The following is a 25,153-nucleotide window of genomic DNA, read 5'->3' as shown; positions in this document are numbered from 1 at the left end:
ATGTAATTGCAGAATTATATAGAAAATATTTTATGCGGAAAAGTTTACTTCTAAAAGTTTACTCATTGCTCTATAAATAGAGTTAAAACAAAAACAAATTTAATTTATAAATCATATCCAAAAAATAAATCAATAAAAAGCTAATGAATCTTAAAAATATTCAAAAAAAATTATAAATTCTAATAATACGGAGTATATTATTTTGAACATAAATATATACTAATATTCTAAATTTATTTAAGTATATATTATGAACAATTCTACTAAATATCTTGTGTGCATAATTTGAAACGATCAAGTTGATATATCAACTTTCTTATTTTTTTTTCCCCAAAATTTTTTTTGAAAAAATCCTAAGCGAATTTGAAAAATTTCCAAAGAAAAAATAAAATAATTTTCTTATTTTGCTCCAAAAATAAAAATTTACTCCGAAATAAAGTTTATTTCCAAAATAAAAATTTGAAAGATTTATTTTCAAATTTTTTTGAATTAAAAAAAAACATAATCTTTATTTTTTAAAAACAAAACTATATTTTTTTTTGTTAATCTCTTTGAATTAAAAAAAAATAGAAGAATAAGTTTGATTCATGTTTTTCTCTTCTACCAAAACCATTTGCCCTAGAACTAGAAAAATAGAAAGAAGCATAAGACAACAACGAAGTAGAAGACGACGACTACAATCACGACGGTGTAAGCAAACGATTCCGGCGAAGATTCTATTTTTTTTTTAATTCAAAAAGATTTGAAAATAAATCTTTAAAAGCTTTATTTTGGAAATAAACTTTATTTGGGAGCAAAATAAGAAAATTTGTTTTTTAATTTTAGGCAAAATATAATAATTTTGTACGGAAAAAAATGTATTTGTAGGAAATTTTATTAAAATTTTGTAGGAAAAAAATTTGATACGTAAGATTTTCTTATTTTTGAAAAAAAAAAAAGAAAATTAGTTTTTTTTATTTTGTACGAAAAATAATTTAAATTTCTTTTGTAGGATTTTTTATTTTGGAAAAAAAAATCGTTTTTTTAATTTTGTAGGAAAAAAAATTAAAATTTTTGTTGAAAAAAATATTATCTGACGTGGAATTAAAAAAATAAATATAAATAATCTTTTCCACGTGTACAAGCCACATCAGCAAATTTGCATAGTCAGTGTCCTGCTGTACACTCAGGGGGCAAAACGAGGGAATCTATTTTTTACAGGGGGTAAACAGAAAAAAAATCTACATAAGGACATAAACGAAAATTTGCTTATTTTGCAGAGGGGGGTAAATGATCATTTACCCTTAAAAAAAAAATAATAACTTTTATGTTGTGGCGGCTAAAGCCGCTAGTAAATGTTTCAGCAAGAAATGTGACATTTTGTGGTGGCCTAAACCGCCATAAATATGCTGCAATTTTTATTTTTTATTTTTGATATAATTTACTGCACTTTTAAGTTTTAACCCCCTAATTAATTAATAACACATACAAGTTAGGAAGCACCGACACCTCTATGATTAGGCGTGCCGCGGTGTCCGACACGTGTCGGTGTCCGACACGTGTCGGATAGCTCATATCTGTGTCGGAAAAAATTTAATTTTTCCTTTAGTTTGACACTCCTTTGATAGGTGTCCAACACATGTAAGACACTTGTATGACACGTGTCAGACAAGTGTCCCAAAAATATGTATAGAAACAACAATATTGATCAATGAGGGATTGAAGATATTACATTTTAATTACGATATTTTTAGTTTTTTCGATCGTAGATGGATAAATAAAGGTAAAATACAATCGTATCTTGTTTTAAAATTTTGTTTAAAAAGTAACTTGCTCAAATTAAATTTACATGTATATATTTTGATTCTCAATTTATATGTTTTATAAATATGTAGTGCTGTCGGTGTCCTATATTTTTTACATTAACGGTGTCGCAGTGTCCGTGTTCGTGTCTGTGTCGTGTCGCGGTGTCGGTGTCGGAGTCCGTGCTTCATAACATACAAGTCTTTTACTCTCCCTCATATCTCACCTACTTGCGTAAAAATAAATCCCACCTCCTCTCACCACTTCATTTTTGTTCTCTCTCCCTTAACAATCAACAAACAAACAAACAAACCACCACCAACACAAAGCCCTTCTCATCTCTTAATTTCTTTTCTCAACAAACCACCACCACCACCCCCAACAACTGTTTTCGTTATTCTTCCTCTCTCTTTGCAAATTGTCATACCCTAATTTTTGACCTAAGATCCCACCTCATATTCTCATGCATCATTAATAAAAAAATAATAAAATACAAGATATCTTGTTGTGCTTACCTCTTTGGTAAGACATGGTTTTGAATCAAGAAAGTCAAGAAAAGGTTCCAAAAATCAAAGACTAGGGTTTTGAAATTTTTCTAAGTATAGAAAATTTCATGTTCATGGAGCCAACATTTCAAGATCATATCTTCTTCCTCAAGTATCATAAATTTGCAAACAACGACTCTTTGGAAAGCTATCATGGCATATTGAAATGTGGTAAAAAGATTTGAAGTCAAAAGGATCTTTACAATGCTTAAAGTGGATGACCAAAGTTGATTCTCCAAATTGTTGAAAATAACACTTAGAAATTTTTTCTAAGTTGTTTTTGACCTTATCAAGTGCATGACCTTGCAAGCTTATAACTTCCAATCCAAGCATCCATTTTGAGCAAAAAAGAGCTTCATTTTAATATTTCATATGATACTATATCATGGAGAAGAGTTTGGATTCAGAAGAGTTCCTGAATGGCTTATAACAACTAGGAAACATGAGATGTCAAATTGTAAAAACTGTTAAAAACACTTAGAATTTTTTCTAAGTGTCAGACAGCTTTAAGTTTGAATTTTGGTGGCCAGTTTTCTATATGATACCAATGTATTCAGGACACGTCATCAACATCTAAGTTGTAGAGGAGGATTCCATCTTTCCAATGACACCAAGAGCATGAATTTATCTTTCTTGAGAACACCAAGTTTCGAAGGGGAGAAGTGACCATGGTGAAGCTGATTTATAGGTACATATTCATGACAAGTTTCTTGATCAAACTCAAATCCAACATTGTAATCTTGCTTTACAGGCCTATGTTGCTTCTAATCTCAGAAAAACTGATGTTTTACACAGACTTTTGGTGCATTATCCAAGTGTTTGAAGAATTGTCCAAATTACATGTCCTTTTTGGAGCAATTTTTGCATAAAGTTCCATTGACATTTTGTAAAGCTTGCTTTTCTCCAACAACTCATGCATTGTATACGAGGGTGTATTGTTGGATCAACAAATTATAGCGGTGAAGAGAGTCAAGGAAGCTAATCAAGGTGAAGAGGAGTTTCTCGCCGAAGTTAGTAGCATTGGAAGACTTAACCACATGAACTTGATTGAGTTGTATGGTTATTGTGTAGAGCGAAAACATCAAATGCTTGTGTATGAGTACTTGGAAAATGGTTCTTTAGCGGAACATATAAAGTCTAGTAGATTGGATTGGGGAAAAAGGTTTGAAATAGCTTTAGGTACCGCGAAAGGTTTGGCCTATATTCACGAGGAGTGTTTGGAGTGGATTTTGCATTGCGATGTAAAACCGCATAACATACTTTTGGATTCTAACTATCAACCAAAGGTTGCAGATTTTGGTTTGTCGAAATCGAGAAATAGGAATGATCCTAAATTCTCTAGTTTTTCAAAGATACGAGGAACAAGAGGTTACATGGCACCTGAGTGGATTTTGAATCATTCTATAACATCTAAAGTTGATGTTTATAGCTACGGAATAGTTGTGTTGGAAATGATAACTGGAAAGAGTGCAACACAAGATGTTGATGTGGGAAATGGACAAGAGAAGCTAGGTTTGGTTATGTGGTTGAGAGAGAAAAGAAATGAAAGTATTTCATGGGTTAAAGAAATTATGGATCCCAACATTGAAGAAGGTTGTGATGAAAATGAAGTTGAAACTTTGGCTGAAGTGGCTTTACAATGTGTTGAAGAAGAGAAAGACAAGAGACCTACCATGAGTCATGTGGTAGAAGTGCTTCAGAAAATTAGCCGCGAAAATGATAATCAAGAATCAACAAGTAGTTAGTTCAATTCACGGTTGTTGCATTTTTTTTTCTTGATGTCGAGTCTCGAATTAAGTTTCTCTAGGTTGTAGAGTTTTTTGTTTTTGTTTTTCAAAGTGTCAAATTTCGATGAAGTATATGTGTTGCATAGTGTTTTAAATTGAATAATCGTGTTTTAATATGAAGTTCCTCAAATCCTAATGATAATGATTATTTTTAAAAATCAATGTGGTGCGTTTGATTCGTAAAACATTAAGGATTTGACAGAACAGTACAGAACAAGATAATACAGGGCAAAGATATAAGGCGATAATATTTTTATATTCGAAAATAAAATTAGTATTTCGTATTTTTTATAGTTGTACTGTGGACAAAAAGTTGTCATGTGCTTCAGTGAGAAACAAAAAATCTTGTTTTTGTTCTGTCCCTTCCTATCTAATATGTCGGTCTCATAACTAGTTCCAAATTAATCAGGGTACAACAAAAGTGGTCCAGTCCAATGTTTTTAAGCAAATCAAACACACATTGTGAGTTTTATTTTTAACGCTTGTATTGAAATTAAACAATTGAATTAAATCATAATGATCTTCATATCTTATTTTCTCAAAAAGTCAAATGTGCACTTCAGTAAAAAAAAAAAAAAAAAACACCCACACACACACACAATATTTTAACACTCACGAATTTTGGATAGTAAGAAAGAAATATAATTAGTTAAAAAAGTAAGACGAAAGAAATATAATTAATATTGGGAAATGTTCAAATATAAAAAATATAAATCAACTATTCAACAAAAAAAAGCAGAAAAAATTATAACTAATTTCAATAAATCAAATCAAAATTAAATTCAATTAGTTACACCAAATAGTAATGATAACTAATTTCAATAATAACTAATGGAATATTCTAAAATTGAAAACAATAAAAAAATAATACTAATTAATAAGTCATAGTAGCCAAGTACTCCCTCCTATTAATTCATCAATTACTCACATGTTAAACCATGCACTAAAACCCAATTTTCTGATGCTGGATTATAACACACGCTAAGAGGCCTACAAACAACATTCAAAGATTTATGCTTACTTTTTAATAAACTCTTCAACTTGACAATACTGGACAACCCAATCTCAAAGTCAACCGTTGTTCCATTAGAAATAGGAACATCAATGTTGTTGAGTTGAGCTTCTTTGTATGCAGTGTCACTATCTTTTGTTTGAAAAGGTTCCAATGAGGTAGAGGCAAGAGTGGTTCGGTTACTCATGTTGCTATTAATCAGGATAATAGAAACAGTGTTGTAAAAAGCCTTATGCCAGTTGTTGTTATTCGAAACATTGAATACAATGTCCAATTCAAAAATGAGTCTAGAAGATATTATTGTAGGATTCAAGGTAGCTGATTTAACTCCAAATGTTGGGAGGCTAGGAATTTCACGGACGATAACACATGCCAAGATCGCGACGATGACGGCAGAAGCCAAGAGCAAACCACCAATGATTATTAGCAAGCCCTTACGACTATCGCTTGATACTAGACAAAAAAAAACAATTGCATTAATGAAAAATATTATTATTATTATTATTATTATTATTATTATTTTTATAATTATTATTAATCAATGCAACTTTTCATAAGAACAGACCCAAAAAAATAATCAAGAGCAAACATTATAGTATGTTATTAGAAATACCTGTAACTTCATCCATTGCAAATGATTATGAGTTGTTTTGTGGTATGTAATTGCAGAATTATATAGAAAATATTTTATGCGGAAAAGTTTACTTCTAAAAGTTTACTCATTGCTCTATAAATAGAGTTAAAACAAAAACAAATTTAATTTATAAATCATATCCAAAAAATAAATCAATAAAAAGCTAATGAATCTTAAAAATATTCAAAAAAAATTATAAATTCTAATAATACGGAGTATATTATTTTGAACATAAATATATACTAATATTCTAAATTTATTTAAGTATATATTATGAACAATTCTACTAAATATCTTGTGTGCATAATTTGAAACGATCAAGTTGATATATCAACTTTCTTATTTTTTTTCCCCAAAATTTTTTTTGAAAAAATCCTAAGCGAATTTGAAAAATTTCCAAAGAAAAAATAAAATAATTTTCTTATTTTGCTCCAAAAATAAAAATTTACTCCGAAATAAAGTTTATTTCCAAAATAAAAATTTGAAAGATTTATTTTCAAATTTTTTTGAATTAAAAAAAAACATAATCTTTATTTTTTAAAAACAAAACTATATTTTTTTTTGTTAATCTCTTTGAATTAAAAAAAAATAGAAGAATAAGTTTGATTCATGTTTTTCTCTTCTACCAAAACCATTTGCCCTAGAACTAGAAAAATAGAAAGAAGCATAAGACAACAACGAAGTAGAAGACGACGACTACAATCACGACGGTGTAAGCAAACGATTCCGGCGAAGATTCTATTTTTTTTTTAATTCAAAAAGATTTGAAAATAAATCTTTAAAAGCTTTATTTTGGAAATAAACTTTATTTGGGAGCAAAATAAGAAAATTTGTTTTTTAATTTTAGGCAAAATATAATAATTTTGTACGGAAAAAAATGTATTTGTAGGAAATTTTATTAAAATTTTGTAGGAAAAAAATTTGATACGTAAGATTTTCTTATTTTTGAAAAAAAAAAAAGAAAATTAGTTTTTTTTATTTTGTACGAAAAATAATTTAAATTTCTTTTGTAGGATTTTTTATTTTGGAAAAAAAAATCGTTTTTTTAATTTTGTAGGAAAAAAAATTAAAATTTTTGTTGAAAAAAATATTATCTGACGTGGAATTAAAAAAATAAATATAAATAATCTTTTCCACGTGTACAAGCCACATCAGCAAATTTGCATAGTCAGTGTCCTGCTGTACACTCAGGGGGCAAAACGAGGGAATCTATTTTTTACAGGGGGTAAACAGAAAAAAAATCTACATAAGGACATAAACGAAAATTTGCTTATTTTGCAGAGGGGGGTAAATGATCATTTACCCTTAAAAAAAAAATAATAACTTTTATGTTGTGGCGGCTAAAGCCGCTAGTAAATGTTTCAGCAAGAAATGTGACATTTTGTGGTGGCCTAAACCGCCATAAATATGCTGCAATTTTTATTTTTTATTTTTGATATAATTTACTGCACTTTTAAGTTTTAACCCCCTAATTAATTAATAACACATACAAGTTAGGAAGCACCGACACCTCTATGATTAGGCGTGCCGCGGTGTCCGACACGTGTCGGTGTCCGACACGTGTCGGATAGCTCATATCTGTGTCGGAAAAAATTTAATTTTTCCTTTAGTTTGACACTCCTTTGATAGGTGTCCAACACATGTAAGACACTTGTATGACACGTGTCAGACAAGTGTCCCAAAAATATGTATAGAAACAACAATATTGATCAATGAGGGATTGAAGATATTACATTTTAATTACGATATTTTTAGTTTTTTCGATCGTAGATGGATAAATAAAGGTAAAATACAATCGTATCTTGTTTTAAAATTTTGTTTAAAAAGTAACTTGCTCAAATTAAATTTACATGTATATATTTTGATTCTCAATTTATATGTTTTATAAATATGTAGTGCTGTCGGTGTCCTATATTTTTTACATTAACGGTGTCGCAGTGTCCGTGTTCGTGTCTGTGTCGTGTCGCGGTGTCGGTGTCGGAGTCCGTGCTTCATAACATACAAGTCTTTTACTCTCCCTCATATCTCACCTACTTGCGTAAAAATAAATCCCACCTCCTCTCACCACTTCATTTTTGTTCTCTCTCCCTTAACAATCAACAAACAAACAAACAAACCACCACCAACACAAAGCCCTTCTCATCTCTTAATTTCTTTTCTCAACAAACCACCACCACCACCCCCAACAACTGTTTTCGTTATTCTTCCTCTCTCTTTGCAAATTGTCATACCCTAATTTTTGACCTAAGATCCCACCTCATATTCTCATGCATCATTAATAAAAAAATAATAAAATACAAGATATCTTGTTGTGCTTACCTCTTTGGTAAGACATGGTTTTGAATCAAGAAAGTCAAGAAAAGGTTCCAAAAATCAAAGACTAGGGTTTTGAAATTTTTCTAAGTATAGAAAATTTCATGTTCATGGAGCCAACATTTCAAGATCATATCTTCTTCCTCAAGTATCATAAATTTGCAAACAACGACTCTTTGGAAAGCTATCATGGCATATTGAAATGTGGTAAAAAGATTTGAAGTCAAAAGGATCTTTACAATGCTTAAAGTGGATGACCAAAGTTGATTCTCCAAATTGTTGAAAATAACACTTAGAAATTTTTTCTAAGTTGTTTTTGACCTTATCAAGTGCATGACCTTGCAAGCTTATAACTTCCAATCCAAGCATCCATTTTGAGCAAAAAAGAGCTTCATTTTAATATTTCATATGATACTATATCATGGAGAAGAGTTTGGATTCAGAAGAGTTCCTGAATGGCTTATAACAACTAGGAAACATGAGATGTCAAATTGTAAAAACTGTTAAAAACACTTAGAATTTTTTCTAAGTGTCAGACAGCTTTAAGTTTGAATTTTGGTGGCCAGTTTTCTATATGATACCAATGTATTCAGGACACGTCATCAACATCTAAGTTGTAGAGGAGGATTCCATCTTTCCAATGACACCAAGAGCATGAATTTATCTTTCTTGAGAACACCAAGTTTCGAAGGGGAGAAGTGACCATGGTGAAGCTGATTTATAGGTACATATTCATGACAAGTTTCTTGATCAAACTCAAATCCAACATTGTAATCTTGCTTTACAGGCCTATGTTGCTTCTAATCTCAGAAAAACTGATGTTTTACACAGACTTTTGGTGCATTATCCAAGTGTTTGAAGAATTGTCCAAATTACATCTCCTCTTTGGAGCACTTTTTGCATAAAGTTCCATTGACATTTTGTAAAGCTTGCTTTTCTCCAACAACTCATGCATTGTATACGAGGGTGTATTGTTGGATCAACGAATTATAGCGGTGAAGAGAGTCAAGGAAGCTAATCAAGGTGAAGAGGAGTTTCTCGCCGAAGTTAGTAGCATTGGAAGACTTAACCACATGAACTTGATTGAGTTGTATGGTTATTGTGTAGAGCGAAAACATCAAATGCTTGTGTATGAGTACTTGGAAAATGGTTCTTTAGCGGAACATATAAAGTCTAGTAGATTGGATTGGGGAAAAAGGTTTGAAATAGCTTTAGGTACCGCGAAAGGTTTGGCCTATATTCACGAGGAGTGTTTGGAGTGGATTTTGCATTGCGATGTAAAACCGCATAACATACTTTTGGATTCTAACTATCAACCAAAGGTTGCAGATTTTGGTTTGTCGAAATCGAGAAATAGGAATGATCCTAAATTCTCTAGTTTTTCAAAGATACGAGGAACAAGAGGTTACACGGCACCTGAGTGGATTTTGAATCATTCTATAACATCTAAAGTTGATGTTTATAGCTACGGAATAGTTGTGTTGGAAATGATAACTGGAAAGAGTGCAACACAAGATGTTGATGTGGGAAATGGACAAGAGAAGCTAGGTTTGGTTATGTGGTTGAGAGAGAAAAGAAATGAAAGTATTTCATGGGTTAAAGAAATTATGGATCCCAACATTGAAGAAGGTTGTGATGAAAATGAAGTTGAAACTTTGGCTGAAGTGGCTTTACAATGTGTTGAAGAAGAGAAAGACAAGAGACCTACCATGAGTCATGTGGTAGAAGTGCTTCAGAAAATTAGCCGCGAAAATGATAATCAAGAATCAACAAGTAGTTAGTTCAATTCACGGTTGTTGCATTTTTTTTCTTCTTGATGTCGTGTCTCGAATAAAGTTTCTCTAGGTTGTAGAGTTTTTTGTTTTTGTTTTTCAAAGTGTCAAATTTCGATGAAGTATATGTGTTGCATAGTGTTTTAAATTGAATAATCGTGTTTTAATATGAAGTTCCTCAAATCCTAATGATAATGATTATTTTTAAAAATCAATGTGGTGCGTTTGATTCGTAAAACAGTAAGGATTTGACAGAACAGTACAGAACAAGATAATACAGGGCAAAGATACAAGGCGATAATATTTTTATATTCGAAAATAAAATTAGTATTTCGTATTTTTTATAGTTGTACTGTGGACAAAAAGTTGTCATGTGCTTCAGTGAGAGACAAAAAATCTTGTTTTTGTTCTGTCCCTTCCTATCTAATTTGTCGGTCTCATAACTAGTTCCAAATTAAACAGGGTACAACAAAAGTGGTCCAGTCCAATGTTTTTAAGCAAATCAAACACACATTGTGAGTTTTATTTTTAACGCTTGTATTGAAATTAAACAATTGAATTAAATCATAATGATCTTCATATCTTATTTTCTCAAAAAGTCAAATGTGCACTTCAGTAAAAAAAAAAAACACACACACACACACACACACACAATATTTTAACACTCACGAATTTTGGATAGTAAGAAAGAAATATAATTAGTTAAAAAAGTAAGACGAAAGAAATATAATTAATATTGAGAAATGTTCAAATATAAAAAATATAAATCAACTATTCAACAAAAAAAAGCAGAAAAAATTATAACTAATTTCAATAAATCAAATCAAAATTAAATTCAATTAGTTACACCAAATAGTAATGATAACTAATTTCAATAATAACTAATGAAATATTCTAAAATTGAAAACAATAAAAAAAATAATGCTAATTAATAAGTCATAGTAGCCAAGTACTCCCTCCTATTAATTCATCAATCACTCACATGTTAAACCATGCACTAAAACCCAATTTTCTGATGCTGGATTATAACACATGCTAAGAGGCCTACAAACAACATTCAAAGATCTATGCTTACTTTTTAATAAACTCTTCAACTTGACAATACTGGACAACACAATCTCAAAGTCAACCGTTGTTCCATTAGAAATAGGAACATCAATGTTGTTGAGTTGAGCTTCTTTGTATGCAGTGTAACTATCTTTTGTTTGAAAAGGTTCCAATGAGGTAGAGGCAAGAGTGGTTCGGTTACTCATGTTGCTATTAATCAGGTTAATAGAAACAGTGTTGTAAAAAGCCTTATGCCAGTTGTTGTTATTCGAAACATTGAAGACAATGTCCAATTCAAAAACGAGTCTAGAAGATAATATTGTAGGATTCAAGGTAGCTGATTTAACTCCAAATGTTGGGAGGCTAGGATTTTCACGGACGATAACACATGCCAAGATCGCGACGATGACAGCAGAAGCCAAGAGCAAACCACCAATGATTATTAGCAAGCCCTTACGACTATCGCTTGATACTAGACAAAAAAAAAACAATTGCATCAATGAAAAATATTATTATTATTATTATTATTATTATTATTATTAATCAATGCAACTTTTCATAAGAACAGACCCAAAAAAAATAATCAAGAACAAACATTATAGTATGTTATTAGAAATACCTGTAACTTCTTCATCCATTGCAAATGATTATGAGTTGTTTTGTGGTATGTAATTGCAGAATTATATAGAAAATATTTTATGCGGAAAAGTTTACTTCTAAAAGTTTACTCATTGCTCTATAAATAGAGTTAAAACAAAAACAAATTTATAAATCATATCCAAAAAATAAATCATAGAAAAGCTAATGAATCTTAAAAATATTCAAAAAAAATTATAAATTCTAATAATACGGAGTATATTATTTTAAACATAAATATATACTAATATTCTAAATTTATTTAAGTATATTATTATGAACAATTCTACTAAATATCTTGTGTGCATAATTTGAAACGATCAAGTTGATAATTCAACTTTCATATTTTTTTTCCCCAAAATTTTTTTAAAAAAAATCCCTAAGCGAATTTGAAAAATTTCCAAAGAAAAAATAAAATAATTTTCTTATTTTGCTCCAAAAATAAAAATTTACTCCGAAATAAAGTTTATTTCCAAAATAAAAATTTGAAAGATTTATTTTCAATTTTTTTTGAATTAAAAAAAAACATAATCTTTATTTTTTAAAAACAAAACTTTTTTTTTTTGTTAATCTCTTTGAATTAAAAAAAATAGAAAAATAAGTTTGATTCATGTTTTTCTCTTCTACCAAAACCATTTGCCCTAGAACTAGAAAAATAGAAAGAAGCATAAGACAACAACGAAGTAGAAGACGACGACGAATACAATCACGACGGTGTAAGCAAACGATTCCGGCGAAGATTCTATTTTTTTTTTTTAATTCAAAAAGATTTGAAAATAAATCTTTAAAAGCTTTATTTTGGAAATAAACTTTATTTGGGAGCAAAATAAGAAAATTTGTTTTTTAATTTTAGGAAAAATATAATAATTATGTACGGAAAAAAATGTATTTGTAGGAAATTTTATTAAAATTTTGTAGGAAAAAAATTTGATTCGTAGGATTTTTTTATTTTTGAAAAAAAAAAAAAGAAAATTTGTTTTTTTTATTTTGTACGAAAAATAATTTAAATTTCTTTTGTAGGATTTTTTATTTTGGAAAAAAAATTGTTTTTTTAATTTTGTAGGAAAAAAAATTAAAATTTTTGTTGAAAAAAATATTATCTGACGTGGAATTAAAAAAATAAATATAAATAATCTTTTCCACGTGTACAAGCCACATCAGCAAATTTGCATAGTCAGTGTCCTGCTGTACACCCAAGGGGCAAAACGAGGGAATCTATTTTTTACAGGGGGTAAACAGAAAAAAAATCTACATAAGGACGTAAACGAAAATTTGCTTATTTTGCAGAGGGGGGTAAATGATCATTTACCCTTAAAAAAAAAAATAATAACTTTTATGTTGTGGCGGCTAAAGCCGCTAGTAAATGTTTCTGCAAGAAATGTGACATTTTGTGGTGGCCTAAACCGCCATAAATATGCTGCAATTTTTATTTTTTATTTTTGATATAATTTACTGCACTTTTAAGTTTTAACCCACTAATTAATAACACATACAAGTTAGGAAGCACCGACACCTCTATGATTAGGCGTGCCGCGGTGTTCGACACGTGTCGTTGTCCGACACGTGTCGGATAGCTCATATCTGTGTCGGAAAAAATTTAATTTTTCCTTTAGTTTGACACTCCTTTGATAGGTGTCCAACACATGTAAGACACTTGTATGACACGTGTCGGACAAGTGTCCCAAAAATATGTATAGAAATAACAATATTGATCAATGAGGGATTGAAGACATTGAAGGTGTGAAAACACAAGAAGGGGGGGGGGGGGGTTGAATTGTGTTTTAGCCAAGTTAAAACTTTTTCAAAGTTCTTAACTTAGCTACGTTAGCAGCGGATAGGTAACACAAATAATAAGAAGATAAGAGAGAGAGAAAGTACACAAGCAATTTATACTGGTTCCTCTCACAAAACGAGAGTAGTCCAGTCCCCTTGCACTTCCAAGGGATTTCACTATAATCACACAAGATTACAACTGCTCAAGCACACAAGCAAGAGACTTCACAACAATGCTCAAGCACACAAGCTTAAGACTTCTCACTTAAGCACACAAGCTTAAGACTTCTCAAAATAATAGAGATAATAAAGTAGTTGAAAGAATACAACTGCTCTTAAGAGAACCTTAATGAGCAAATACAATGAATACAAAGTATTTGGACCAAGAGTTAAAAACACTAGTTCAGAGGTTCAGAGCTTGTATTCGTAAATTCAGAGTTTGTTCGAGCGCGTGTAAGATTGATGATTAATTTGCAACTTGATTCTTCTAGTATATATAGAACTGAGAAAGAGTCGTTGCAAAGATGACCGTTGATGAAGATATCCTTTGTCTTCAAGCAACTTGTCTGATGCAGTTTGGTCGTTTCCAAAATAGAGAAAGAGTTTCAGACACTTTGACCATGTGCAGAGAAGACTTTCCTTATTCAGCTAATAAGTCTGATATCCCACGTTCTCAAGAGTGGACTGACAAAAAGAGATTAGATGTTCTGATCAGGGTTGAAGGGTCCTTTTCTTCATTGGTAGGAGAATTGACCTTCAAATGAGAATCTTCACAGACTTCAAGAAGATCATCAGAGTTTGACGAAGCTCAGACTTTAAGAGGTTCTGAAGACTTCATCTTCTGATGCTTGTAACTACTGAGGACCATTATCTTCTGAAACCTTGTGAACTTCTGAATACTCGTCTTCTGAGCTTTATTTAGAGCTTATCTGAAACTAAGTTCTGCACACTTAAAATAAATTTTTAGTCCTTCCAATTGTATATTAATACTTTGTTATCATCAAAACCTTAATAGATTTAGGGGCAAACATTTTTAAATCAATTTTGTTCCAACAGACATTACATTTTAATTACGATATTTTTAGTTTTTTACATTTTAAAGGTAAAATACAATTGTATCTTGTTTTAAAACTTTTTTTAAAAAGTAACTTGCTCAAATTAAATTTACATGTATATATTTTGATTCTCAATTTATATGTTTTATAAATATGTAGTGTTGTCGGTGTCCTATATTTTTTACATTAATGGTGTCGCAGTGTCCGTGTTCGTGTCTGTGTCGTGTCGCGGTGTCGGAGTCCGTGCTTCATAGCATACAAGTCTTTTACTCTCCCTCATATCTCACCTACTTGCGTAAAAAAAAAATCCCACCACCTCTCATCACTTCATTTTCGTTCTCTCTCCCTTAACAATCAACAAACAAACAAACAAACCACCACCAACACAAAGCCCTTCTCATCTCTTCATTTCTTTTCTCAACAAACCACCACCACCCCCCCAACAACTGTTTTCGGTATTCTTCCTCTCTCTGCAAACTGTCATACCCTAATTTTTGACCTAAGATCCCACCTCATATTCTCATGCATCATTAATAAAAAAAATAATAAAATACAAGATATCTTGTTGTGCTTACCTCTTTGGTAAGATATGGTTTTGAATCAAGAAAGTCAAGAAAAGGTTCCAAAAATCAAAGACTAGGGTTTTGAAATTTTTCTAAGTATAGAAAATTTCATGTTCATGGAGCCAACGTTTCAAGATCATATCTTCTTCCTCAAGTATCATAAATTTGCAAACAACGACTCTTTAGAAAGCTATCATGGCATATTGAAATGTGGTAAAAAGATTTGAAGTCAAAAGGATCTTTACAATGCTTAAAGTGGATGACCAAAGTTGATTCTCCAAATTGTTGAAAATAACACTTAGAAATTTTTTCTAAGTTGTTTTTGACCTTATCAAGTGCATGACTTTGCAAGCTTATAACTTCCAATCCAAGCATCCATTTTGAGCAAAAAAGAGCTTCAATTTAATATTTCATATGATACTATATCATGGTGAAGAGTTTGGATTCAGAAGAGTTCATGAATGGCTTATAACAACTAGGAAACATGAGATGTCAAATTGTAAAAACTGTCAAAAACACTTAGAATTTTTTCTAAGTGTCAGACAGCTTTAAGTTTGAATTTTGGTGGCCAGTTTTCTATATGCTACCAATGTATTCAGGACAAGTCATCAACATCTAAGTTGTAGAGGAGGATTCCATCTTTCCAATGACACCAAGAGCATGAATTTATCTTTCTTGAGAACCAAGTTTCGAAGGGGAGAAGTGACCATGGTGAAGCTGATTTATAGGTACATATTCATGACAAGTTTCTTGATCAAACTCAAATCCAACATTGTAATCTTGCTTTACAGGCCTATGTTGCTTCTAATCTCAGAAAAACTGATGTTTTACACAGACTTTTGGTGCATTATCCAAGTGTTTGAAGAATTGTCCAAATTACATGTCCTTTCTGGAGCACTTTTTGCATAAAGTTCCATTGACATTTTGTAAAGCTTGCTTTTCTCCAACAACTCATGCATTGTATACGAGGGTATATTGTTGGATCAACGAATTATAGCGGTGAAGAGAGTCAAGGAAGCTAATCAAGGTGAAGAGGAGTTTCTCGCCGAAGTTAGTAGCATTGGAAGACTTAACCACAAGAACTTGATTGAGTTGTATGGTTATTGTGTAGAGCGAAAACATCAAATGCTTGTGTATGAGTACTTGGAAAAGGGTTCTTTAGCGGAACATATAAAGTCTAGTAGATTGGATTGGGGAAAAAGGTTTGAAATAGCTTTAGGTACCGCGAAAGGTTTGGCCTATATTCACGAGGAGTGTTTGGAGTGGATTTTGCATTGCGATGTAAAACCGCATAACATACTTTTGGATTCTAACTATCAACCTAAATTCTCTAGTTTTTCAAAGATACGAGGAACAAGAGGTTACATGGCACCTGAGTGGATTTTGAATCATTCTATAACATCTAAAGTTGATGTTTATAGCTACTGAATAGTTGTGTTGGAAATGATAACTGGAAAGAGTGCAACAAAAGATGTTGATGTGGGAAATGGACAAGAGAAGCTAGGTTTGGTTATGTGGTTGAGAGAGAAAAGAAATGAAAGTATTTCATGGGTTAAAGAAATTATGGATCCCAACATTGAAGAAGGTTGTGATGAAAATGAAGTTGAAACTTTGGCTGAAGTGGCTTTACAATGTGTTGAAGAAGAGAAAGACAAGAGACCTACCATGAGTCATGTGGTAGAAGTGCTTCAGAAAATTAGCCGCGAAAATGATAATCAAGAATCAACAAGTAGTTAGTTCAATTCACGGTTGTTGCATTTTTTTTCTTCTTGATGTCGTGTCTCGAATAAAGTTTCTCTAGGTTGTAGAGTTTTTTGTTTTTGTTTTTCAAAGTGTCAAATTTCGATGAAGTATATGTGTTGCATAGTGTTTTAAATTGAATAATCGTGTTTTAATATGAAGTTCCTCAAATCCTAATGATAATGATTATTTTTAAAAATCAATGTGGTGTGTTTGATTCGTAAAACAGTAAGGATTTGACAGAACAGTACAGAACAAGATAATACAGGGCAAAGATACAAGGCGATAATATTTTTATATTCGAAAATAAAATTAGTATTTCGTATTTTTTATAGTTGTACTGTGGACAAAAAATTGTCATGTGCTTCAGTGAGAGACAAAAAATCTTGTTTTTGTTCTGTCCCTTCCTATCTAATTTGTCGGTCTCATAACTAGTTCCAAATTAAACAGGGTACAACAAAAGTGGTCCAGTCCAATGTTTTTAAGCAAATCAAACACACATTGTGAGTTTTATTTTTAACGCTTGTATTGAAATTAAACAATTGAATTAAATCATAATGATCTTCATATCTTATTTTCTCAAAAAGTCAAATGTGCACTTCAGTAAAAAAAAAAAAACACACACACACACACACACACAATATTTTAACACTCACGAATTTTGGATAGTAAGAAAGAAATATAATTAGTTAAAAAAGTAAGACGAAAGAAATATAATTAATATTGAGAAATGTTCAAATATAAAAAATATAAATCAACTATTCAACAAAAAAAAGCAGAAAAAATTATAACTAATTTCAATAAATCAAATCAAAATTAAATTCAATTAGTTACACCAAATAGTAATGATAACTAATTTCAATAATAACTAATGGAATATTCTACTATTGAAAACAATAAAAAAATAATGCTAATTAATAAGTCATAGTAGCCAAGTACTCCCTCCTATTAATTCATCAATCACTCACATGTTAAACCATGCACTAAAACCCAATTTTCTGATGCTGGATTATAACACATGCTAAGAGGCCTACAAACAACATTCAAAGATCTATGCTTACTTTTTAATAAACTCTTCAACTTGACAATACTGGACAACACAATCTCAAAGTCAACCGTTGTTCCATTAGAAATAGGAACATCAATGTTGTTGAGTTGAGCTTCTTTGTATGCAGTGTAACTATCTTTTGTTTGAAAAGGTTCCAATGAGGTAGAGGCAAGAGTGGTTCGGTTACTCATGTTGCTATTAATCAGGTTAATAGAAACAGTGTTGTAAAAAGCCTTATGCCAGTTGTTGTTATTCGAAACATTGAAGACAATGTCCAATTCAAAAACGAGTCTAGAAGATAATATTGTAGGATTCAAGGTAGCTGATTTAACTCCAAATGTTGGGAGGCTAGGATTTTCACGGACGATAACACATGCCAAGATCGCGACGATGACAGCAGAAGCCAAGAGCAAACCACCAATGATTATTAGCAAGCCCTTACGACTATCGCTTGATACTAGACAAAAAAAAAACAATTGCATCAATGAAAAATATTATTATTATTAATTATTATTATTATTATTATTATTATTATTATTATTATTATTATTAATCAATGCAACTTTTCATAAGAACAGACCCAAAAAAAATAATCAAGAACAAACATTATAGTATGTTATTAGAAATACCTGTAACTTCTTCATCCATTGCAAATGATTATGAGTTGTTTTGTGGTATGTAATTGCAGAATTATATAGAAAATATTTTATGCGGAAAAGTTTACTTCTAAAAGTTTACTCATTGCTCTATAAATAGAGTTAAAACAAAAACAAATTTATAAATCATATCCAAAAAATAAATCAATAAAAAGCTAATGAATCTTAAAAATATTCAAAAAAAATTATAAATTCTAATAATACGGAGTATATTATTTTGAACATAAATATATACTAATATTCTAAATTTATTTAAGTATATTATTATGAACAATTCTACTAAATATCTTGTGTGCATAATTTGAAACGATCAAGTTGATAATTCAACTTTCATATTTTTTTTCCCCAAATTTTTTTTCCTAAATTTTTTTAAAAAAAATCCCTAAGCGAATTTGAAAAATTTCCAAAGAAAAAATAAAATAATTTTCTTATTTTGCTCCAAAAATAAAAATTTACTCCGAAATAAAGTTTATTTCCAAAATAAAAATTTGAAAGATTTATTTTCAATTTTTTTTGAATTAAAAAAAAACATAATCTTTATTTTTTAAAAACAATTTTTTTTTTTTTTGTTAATCTCTTTGAATTAAAAAAAAATAGAAAAATAAGTTTGATTCATGTTTTTCTCTTCTACCAAAATCATTTGCCCTAGAACTAGAAAAATAGAAAGAAGCATAAGACAACAACGAAGTAGAAGACGACGACGAATACAATCACGACGGTGTAAGCAAACGATTCCGGCGAAGATTCTATTTTTTTTTTTAATTCAAAAAGATTTGAAAATAAATCTTTAAAAGCTTTATTTTGGAAATAAACTTTATTTGGGAGCAAAATAAGAAAATTTGTTTTTTAATTTTAGGAAAAATATAATAATTTTGTACGGAAAAAATGTATTTGTAGGAAATTTTATTAAAATTTTGTAGGAAAAAAATTTGATTCCTAGGATTTTTTTATTTTTGAAAAAAAAAAAAAAATTTGTTTTTTTTTATTTTGTACGAAAAATAATTTAAATTTCTTTTGTAGGATTTTTTATTTTGGAAAAAAAATCGTTTTTTTAATTTTGTAGGAAAAAAAATTAAATTTTTTGTTGAAAAAAATATTATCTGACGTGGAATTAAAAAGATAAATATAAATAATCTTTTCCACGTGTACAAGCCACATCAGCAAATTTGCATAGTCAGTGTCCTGCTGTACACCAGGGGGCAAAACGAGGGAATCTATTTTTTACAGGGGGTAAACAGAAAAAAAATCTACATAAGGACGTAAACGAAAATTTGCTTATTTTGCAGAGGGGGGTAAATGATCATTTACCCTTAAAAAAAATAATAACTTTTATGTTGTGGCGGCTAAAGCCGCTAGTAAATGTTTCTGCAAGAAATGTGACATTTTGTGGTGGCCTAAACCGCCATAAATATGCTGCAATTTTTATTTTTTATTTTTGATATAATTTACTGCACTTTTAAGTTTTAACCCACTAATTAATAACACATACAAGTTAGGAAGCACCGACACCTCTATGATTAGGCGTGCCGCGGTGTTCGACACGTGTCGTTGTCCGACACGTGTCGGATAGCTCATATCTGTGTCGGAAAAAATTTAATTTTTCCTTTAGTTTGACACTCCTTTGATAGGTGTCCAACACATGTAAGACACTTGTATGACACGTGTCGGACAAGTGTCCCAAAAATATGTATAGAAATAACAATATTGATCAATGAGGGATTGAAGACATTGAAGGTGTGAAAACACAAGAAGGGGGTGGGGGGGGGGGGGTTGAATTGTGTTTTAGCCAAGTTAAAACTTTTTCAAAGTTCTTAACTTAGCTACGTTAGCAGCGGATAGGTAACACAAATAATAAGAAGATAAGAGAGAGAGAAAGTACACAAGCAATTTATACTGGTTCCTCTCACAAAACGAGAGTAGTCCAGTCCCCTTGCACTTCCAAGGGATTTCACTATAATCACACAAGATTACAACTGCTCAAGCACACAAGCAAGAGACTTCACAACAATGCTCAAGCACACAAGCTTAAGACTTCTCACTTAAGCACACAAGCTTAAGACTTCTCAAAATAATAGAGATAATAAAGTAGTTGAAAGAATACAACTGCTCTTAAGAGAACCTTAATGAGCAAATACAATGAATACAAAGTATTTGGACCAAGAGTTAAAAACACTAGTTCAGAGGTTCAGAGCTTGTATTCGTAAATTCAGAGTTTGTTCGAGCGCGTGTAAGATTGATGATTAATTTGCAACTTGATTCTTCTAGTATATATAGAACTGAGAAAGAGTCGTTGCAAAGATGACCGTTGATGAAGATATCCTTTGTCTTCAAGCAACTTGTCTGATGCAGTTTGGTCGTTTCCAAAATAGAGAAAGAGTTTCAGACACTTTGACCATGTGCAGAGAAGACTTTCCTTATTCAGCTAATAAGTCTGATATCCCACGTTCTCAAGAGTGGACAGACAAAAAGAGATTAGATGTTCTGATCAGGGTTGAAGGGTCCTTTTCTTCATTGGTAGGAGAGTTGACCTTCAAATGAGAATCTTCCACAGACTTCAAGAAGATCATCAGAGTTTGACGAAGCTCAGACTTTAAGAGGTTCTGAAGACTTCATCTTCTGATGCTTGTAACTACTGAGGACCATTATCTTCTGAAACCTTGTGAACTTCTGAATACTCGTCCTTCTAAGCTTTATTCAGAGCCCTTATCTGAAACTAAGTTTCTGCACACTTAAAATAAATTTTTAGTCCTTCCAATTGTATATTAATACTTTGTTATCATCAAAACCTTAATAGATTTAGGGGGCAAACATTTTTAAATCAATTTTGTTCCAACAGACATTACATTTTAATTACGATATTTTTTAGTTTTTTACATTTTAAAGGTAAAATACAATTGTATCTTGTTTTAAAACTTTTTTTAAAAAGTAAACTTGCTCAAAATTAAATTTACATGTATATATTTTGATTCTCAATTTATATGTTTTATAAATATGTAGTGTTGTCGGGGTCCTATATTTTTTACATTAACGGTGTCGCAGTGTCCCGTGTTCGTGTCTGTGTCGTGTCGCGGTGTCGGTGTCGGAGTCCGTGCTTCATAGCATACAAGTCCTTTTACTCTCCCTCATATCTCACCTACTTGCGTAAAAAAAAAATCCCACCTCCTCTCATCACTTCATTTTCGTTCTCTCTCCCTTAACAATCACACAAAACAAACAAACAAACCACCACCAACACAAAGCCCTTCTCATCTCTTCATTTCTTTTCTCAACAAACCACCACCACCCCCCCAACAACTGTTTTCGGTATTCTTCCTCTCTCTGCAAAACTGTCATACCCTAATTTTTGACCTAAGATCCCACCTCATATTCTCATGCATCATTAATAAAAAAAATAATAAAATACAAGATATCTTGTTGTGCTTACCTCTTTGGTAAGATATGGTTTTGAATCAAGAAAGTCAAGAAAAGGTTCCAAAAATCAAAGACTAGGGTTTTGAAATTTTTCTAAGTATAGAAAATTTCATGTTCATGGAGCCAACGTTTCAAGATCATATCTTCTTCCTCAAGTATCATAAATTTGCAAACAACGACTCTTTAGAAAGCTATCATGGCATATTGAAATGTGGTAAAAAGATTTGAAGTCAAAAGGATCTTTACAATGCTTAAAGTGGATGACCAAAGTTGATTCTCCAAATTGTTGAAATAACACTTAGAAATTTTTTCTAAGTTGTTTTTGACCTTATCAAGTGCATGACTTTGCAAGCTTATAACTTCCAATCCAAGCATCCATTTTGAGCAAAAAAGAGCTTCAATTTAATATTTCATATGATACTATATCATGGTGAAGAGTTTGGATTCAGAAGAGTTCATGAATGGCTTATAACAACTAGGAAACATGAGATGTCAAATTGTAAAAACTGTCAAAAACACTTAGAATTTTTTTCTAGTGTCAGACAGCTTTAAGTTTGAATTTTGGTGGCCAGTTTTCTATATGCTACCAATGTATTCAGGACAAGTCATCAACATCTAAGTTGTAGAGGAGGATTCCATCTTTCCAATGACACCAAGAGCATGAATTTATCTTTCTTGAGAACCAAGTTTCGAAGGGGAGAAGTGACCATGGTGAAGCTGATTTATAGGTACATATTCATGACAAGTTTCTGATCAAACTCAAATCCAACATTGTAATCTTGCTTTACAGGCCTATGTTGCTTCTAATCTCAGAAAAACTGATGTTTTACACAGACTTTTGGTGCATTATCCAAGTGTTTGAAGAATTGTCCAAATTACATGTCCTTTCTGGAGCACTTTTTGCATAAAGTTCCATTGACATTTTGTAAAGCTTGCTTTTCTCCAACAACTCATGCATTGTATATGAGGGTATATTGTTGGATCAACGAATTATAGCGGTGAAGAGAGTCAAGGAAGCTAATCAAGGTGAAGAGGAGTTTCTCGCCGAAGTTAGTAGCATTGGAAGACTTAACCACAAGAACTTGATTGAGTTGTATGGTTATTGTGTAGAGCGAAAACATCAAATGCTTGTGTATGAGTACTTGGAAAAGGGTTCTTTAGCGGAACATATAAAGTCTAGTAGATTGGATTGGGGAAAAAGGTTTGAAATAGCTTTAGGTACCCGCGAAAGGTTTGGCCTATATTCACGAGGAGTGTTTGGAGTGGATTTTGCATTGGGATGTAAAACCGCATAACATACTTTTGGATTCTAACTATCAACCTAAATTCTCTAGTTTTTCAAAGATACGAGGAACAAGAGGTTACATGGCACCTGAGTGGATTTTGAATCATTCTATAACATCTAAAGTTGATGTTTATAGCTACTGAATAGTTGTGTTGGAAATGATAACTGGAAAGAGTGCAACAAAAGATGTTGATGTGGGAAATGGACAAGAGAAGCTAGGTTTGGTTATGTGGTTGAGAGAGAAAAGAAATGAAAGTATTTCATGGGTTAAAGAAATTATGGATCCCAACATTGAAGAAGGTTGTGATGAAAATGAAGTTGAAACTTTGGCTGAAGTGGCTTTACAATGTGTTGAAGAAGAGAAAGACAAGAGACCTACCATGAGTCATGTGGTAGAAGTGCTTCAGAAAATTAGCCGCAAAAATGATAATCAAGAATCAACAAGTAGTTAGTTCAATTCACGGTTGTTGCATTTTTTTTCTTCTTGATGTCGTGTCTCGAATAAAGTTTCTCTAGGTTGTAGAGTTTTTTGTTTTTGTTTTTCAAAGTGTCAAATTTCGATGAAGTATATGTGTTGCATAGTATTTTAAATTGAATAATCGTGTTTTAATATGAAGTTCCTCAAATCCTAATGATAATGATTATTTTTAAAAATCAATGTGGTGCGTTTGATTCGTAAAAACATTAAGGATTTGACAGAACAGTACAGAACAAGATAATACAGGGCAAAGATACAAGGCGATAATATTTTTATATTCGAAAATAAAATTAGTATTTCGTATTTTTTATAGTTGTACTGTGGACAAAAAGTTGTCATGTGCTTCAGTGAGAGACAAAAAATCTTGTTTTTGTTCTGTCCCTTCCTATCAAATATGTCGGTCTCATAACTATTCCAAATTAAACAGGGTATAACAAAAGTGGTTCAGTCCAATGTTTTTAAAGCAAATCAAACACACATTGTGAGTTTTATTTTTAACGCTTGTATTGAAATTAAACAATTGAATTAAATCATAATGATCTTCATATCTTATTTCTCAAAAAGTCAAATGTGCACTTCAGTAAAAAAAAAAACACACACACACACACACACACAATATTTTAACACTCACGAATTTTGGATAGTAAGAAAGAAATATAATTAGTTAAAAAAGTAAGACGAAAGAAATATAATTAATATTGAGAAATGTTCAAATATAAAAAATATAAATCAACTATTCAACAAAAAAAAGCAGAAAAAATTATAACTAATTTCAATAAATCAAATCAAAATTAATTCAATTAGTTACACCAAATAGTAATGATAACTAATTTCAACAATAACTAATGGAATATTCTAAATTGAAAACAATAAAAAAATAATACTAATTAATAAGTCATAGTAGCCAAGTACTCCTCCTATTAATTCATCAATCACTCGCATGTTAAACCATGCACTAAAACCCAATTTTCTGATGCTGGATTATAAGACATGCTAAGAGGCCTACAAACAACATTCAAAGATTTATGCTTACTTTTTAATAAACTCTTCAACTTGACAATACTGGACAACCCAATCTCAAAGTCAACCGTTGTTCCATTAGAAATAGGAACATCAATGTTGTTGAGTTGAGCTTCTTTGTATGCAGTGTCACTATCTTTTGTTTGAAAAGGTTCCAATGAGGTAGAGGCAAGAGTGGTTCGGTTACTCATGTTGCTATTAATCAGGTTAATAGAAACAGTGTTGTAAAAAGCCTTATGCCAGTTGTTGTTATTCGAAACATTGAATACAATGTCCAATTCAAAAATGAGTCTAGAAGATATTATTGTAGGATTCAAGGTAGCTGATTTAACTCCAAATGTTGGGAGGCTAGGATTTTCACGGACGATAACACATGCCAAGATCGCGACGATGACGGCAGAAGCCAAGAGCAAACCACCAATGATTATTAGCAAGCCCTTACGACTATCGCTTGATACTAGACAAAAAAAAAACAATTGCATTAATGAAAAATACTATTATTATTATTATTATTATATAATTATTTTCATAAGAACAGACACAAAAAAATAATCAAGAACAAACATTATAGTATGTTATTAGAAATACCTGTAACT

The 25,153-nt window shown here is 31.1% G+C and overlaps 2 protein-coding genes and 2 pseudogenes across 2 annotated transcripts; all 4 read left to right on the top strand.

The window, feature by feature from the left end:
• The first annotated feature begins 2,995 nt into the window (after nt 1-2,995).
• On the top strand, nt 2,996-4,072 carry LOC123913335 (putative receptor protein kinase ZmPK1). The gene is made up of 2 exons (XM_045964043.1): nt 2,996-3,015; nt 3,220-4,072. Exons 1-2 carry the CDS (start codon nt 2,996-2,998, stop codon nt 4,070-4,072), a joined length of 873 nt encoding a protein of 290 aa, XP_045819999.1.
• Nucleotides 4,073-8,777: 4,705 nt separating this feature from the next.
• LOC123913333 (putative receptor protein kinase ZmPK1) lies at nt 8,778-9,854 on the top strand. Its single transcript, XM_045964042.1, has 2 exons — nt 8,778-8,797; nt 9,002-9,854. Exons 1-2 carry the CDS (start codon nt 8,778-8,780, stop codon nt 9,852-9,854), a joined length of 873 nt encoding a protein of 290 aa, XP_045819998.1.
• A 5,773-nt stretch (nt 9,855-15,627) lies between these two features.
• On the top strand, nt 15,628-16,656 carry LOC123913332 (annotated as a pseudogene).
• A 5,826-nt stretch (nt 16,657-22,482) lies between these two features.
• LOC123913331 lies at nt 22,483-23,511 on the top strand (annotated as a pseudogene).
• Nucleotides 23,512-25,153: the final 1,642 nt, after the last annotated feature.

The sequence above is a fragment of the Trifolium pratense genome, linkage group LG3 (assembly GCF_020283565.1).
Source record: "Trifolium pratense cultivar HEN17-A07 linkage group LG3, ARS_RC_1.1, whole genome shotgun sequence".
In the NCBI taxonomy this organism is placed as follows: Eukaryota; Viridiplantae; Streptophyta; class Magnoliopsida; order Fabales; family Fabaceae; genus Trifolium; species Trifolium pratense.
The sequence above is the reverse complement of the archived record's forward strand: the minus strand, read 5'-3'. Positions and strand labels throughout refer to the sequence as shown.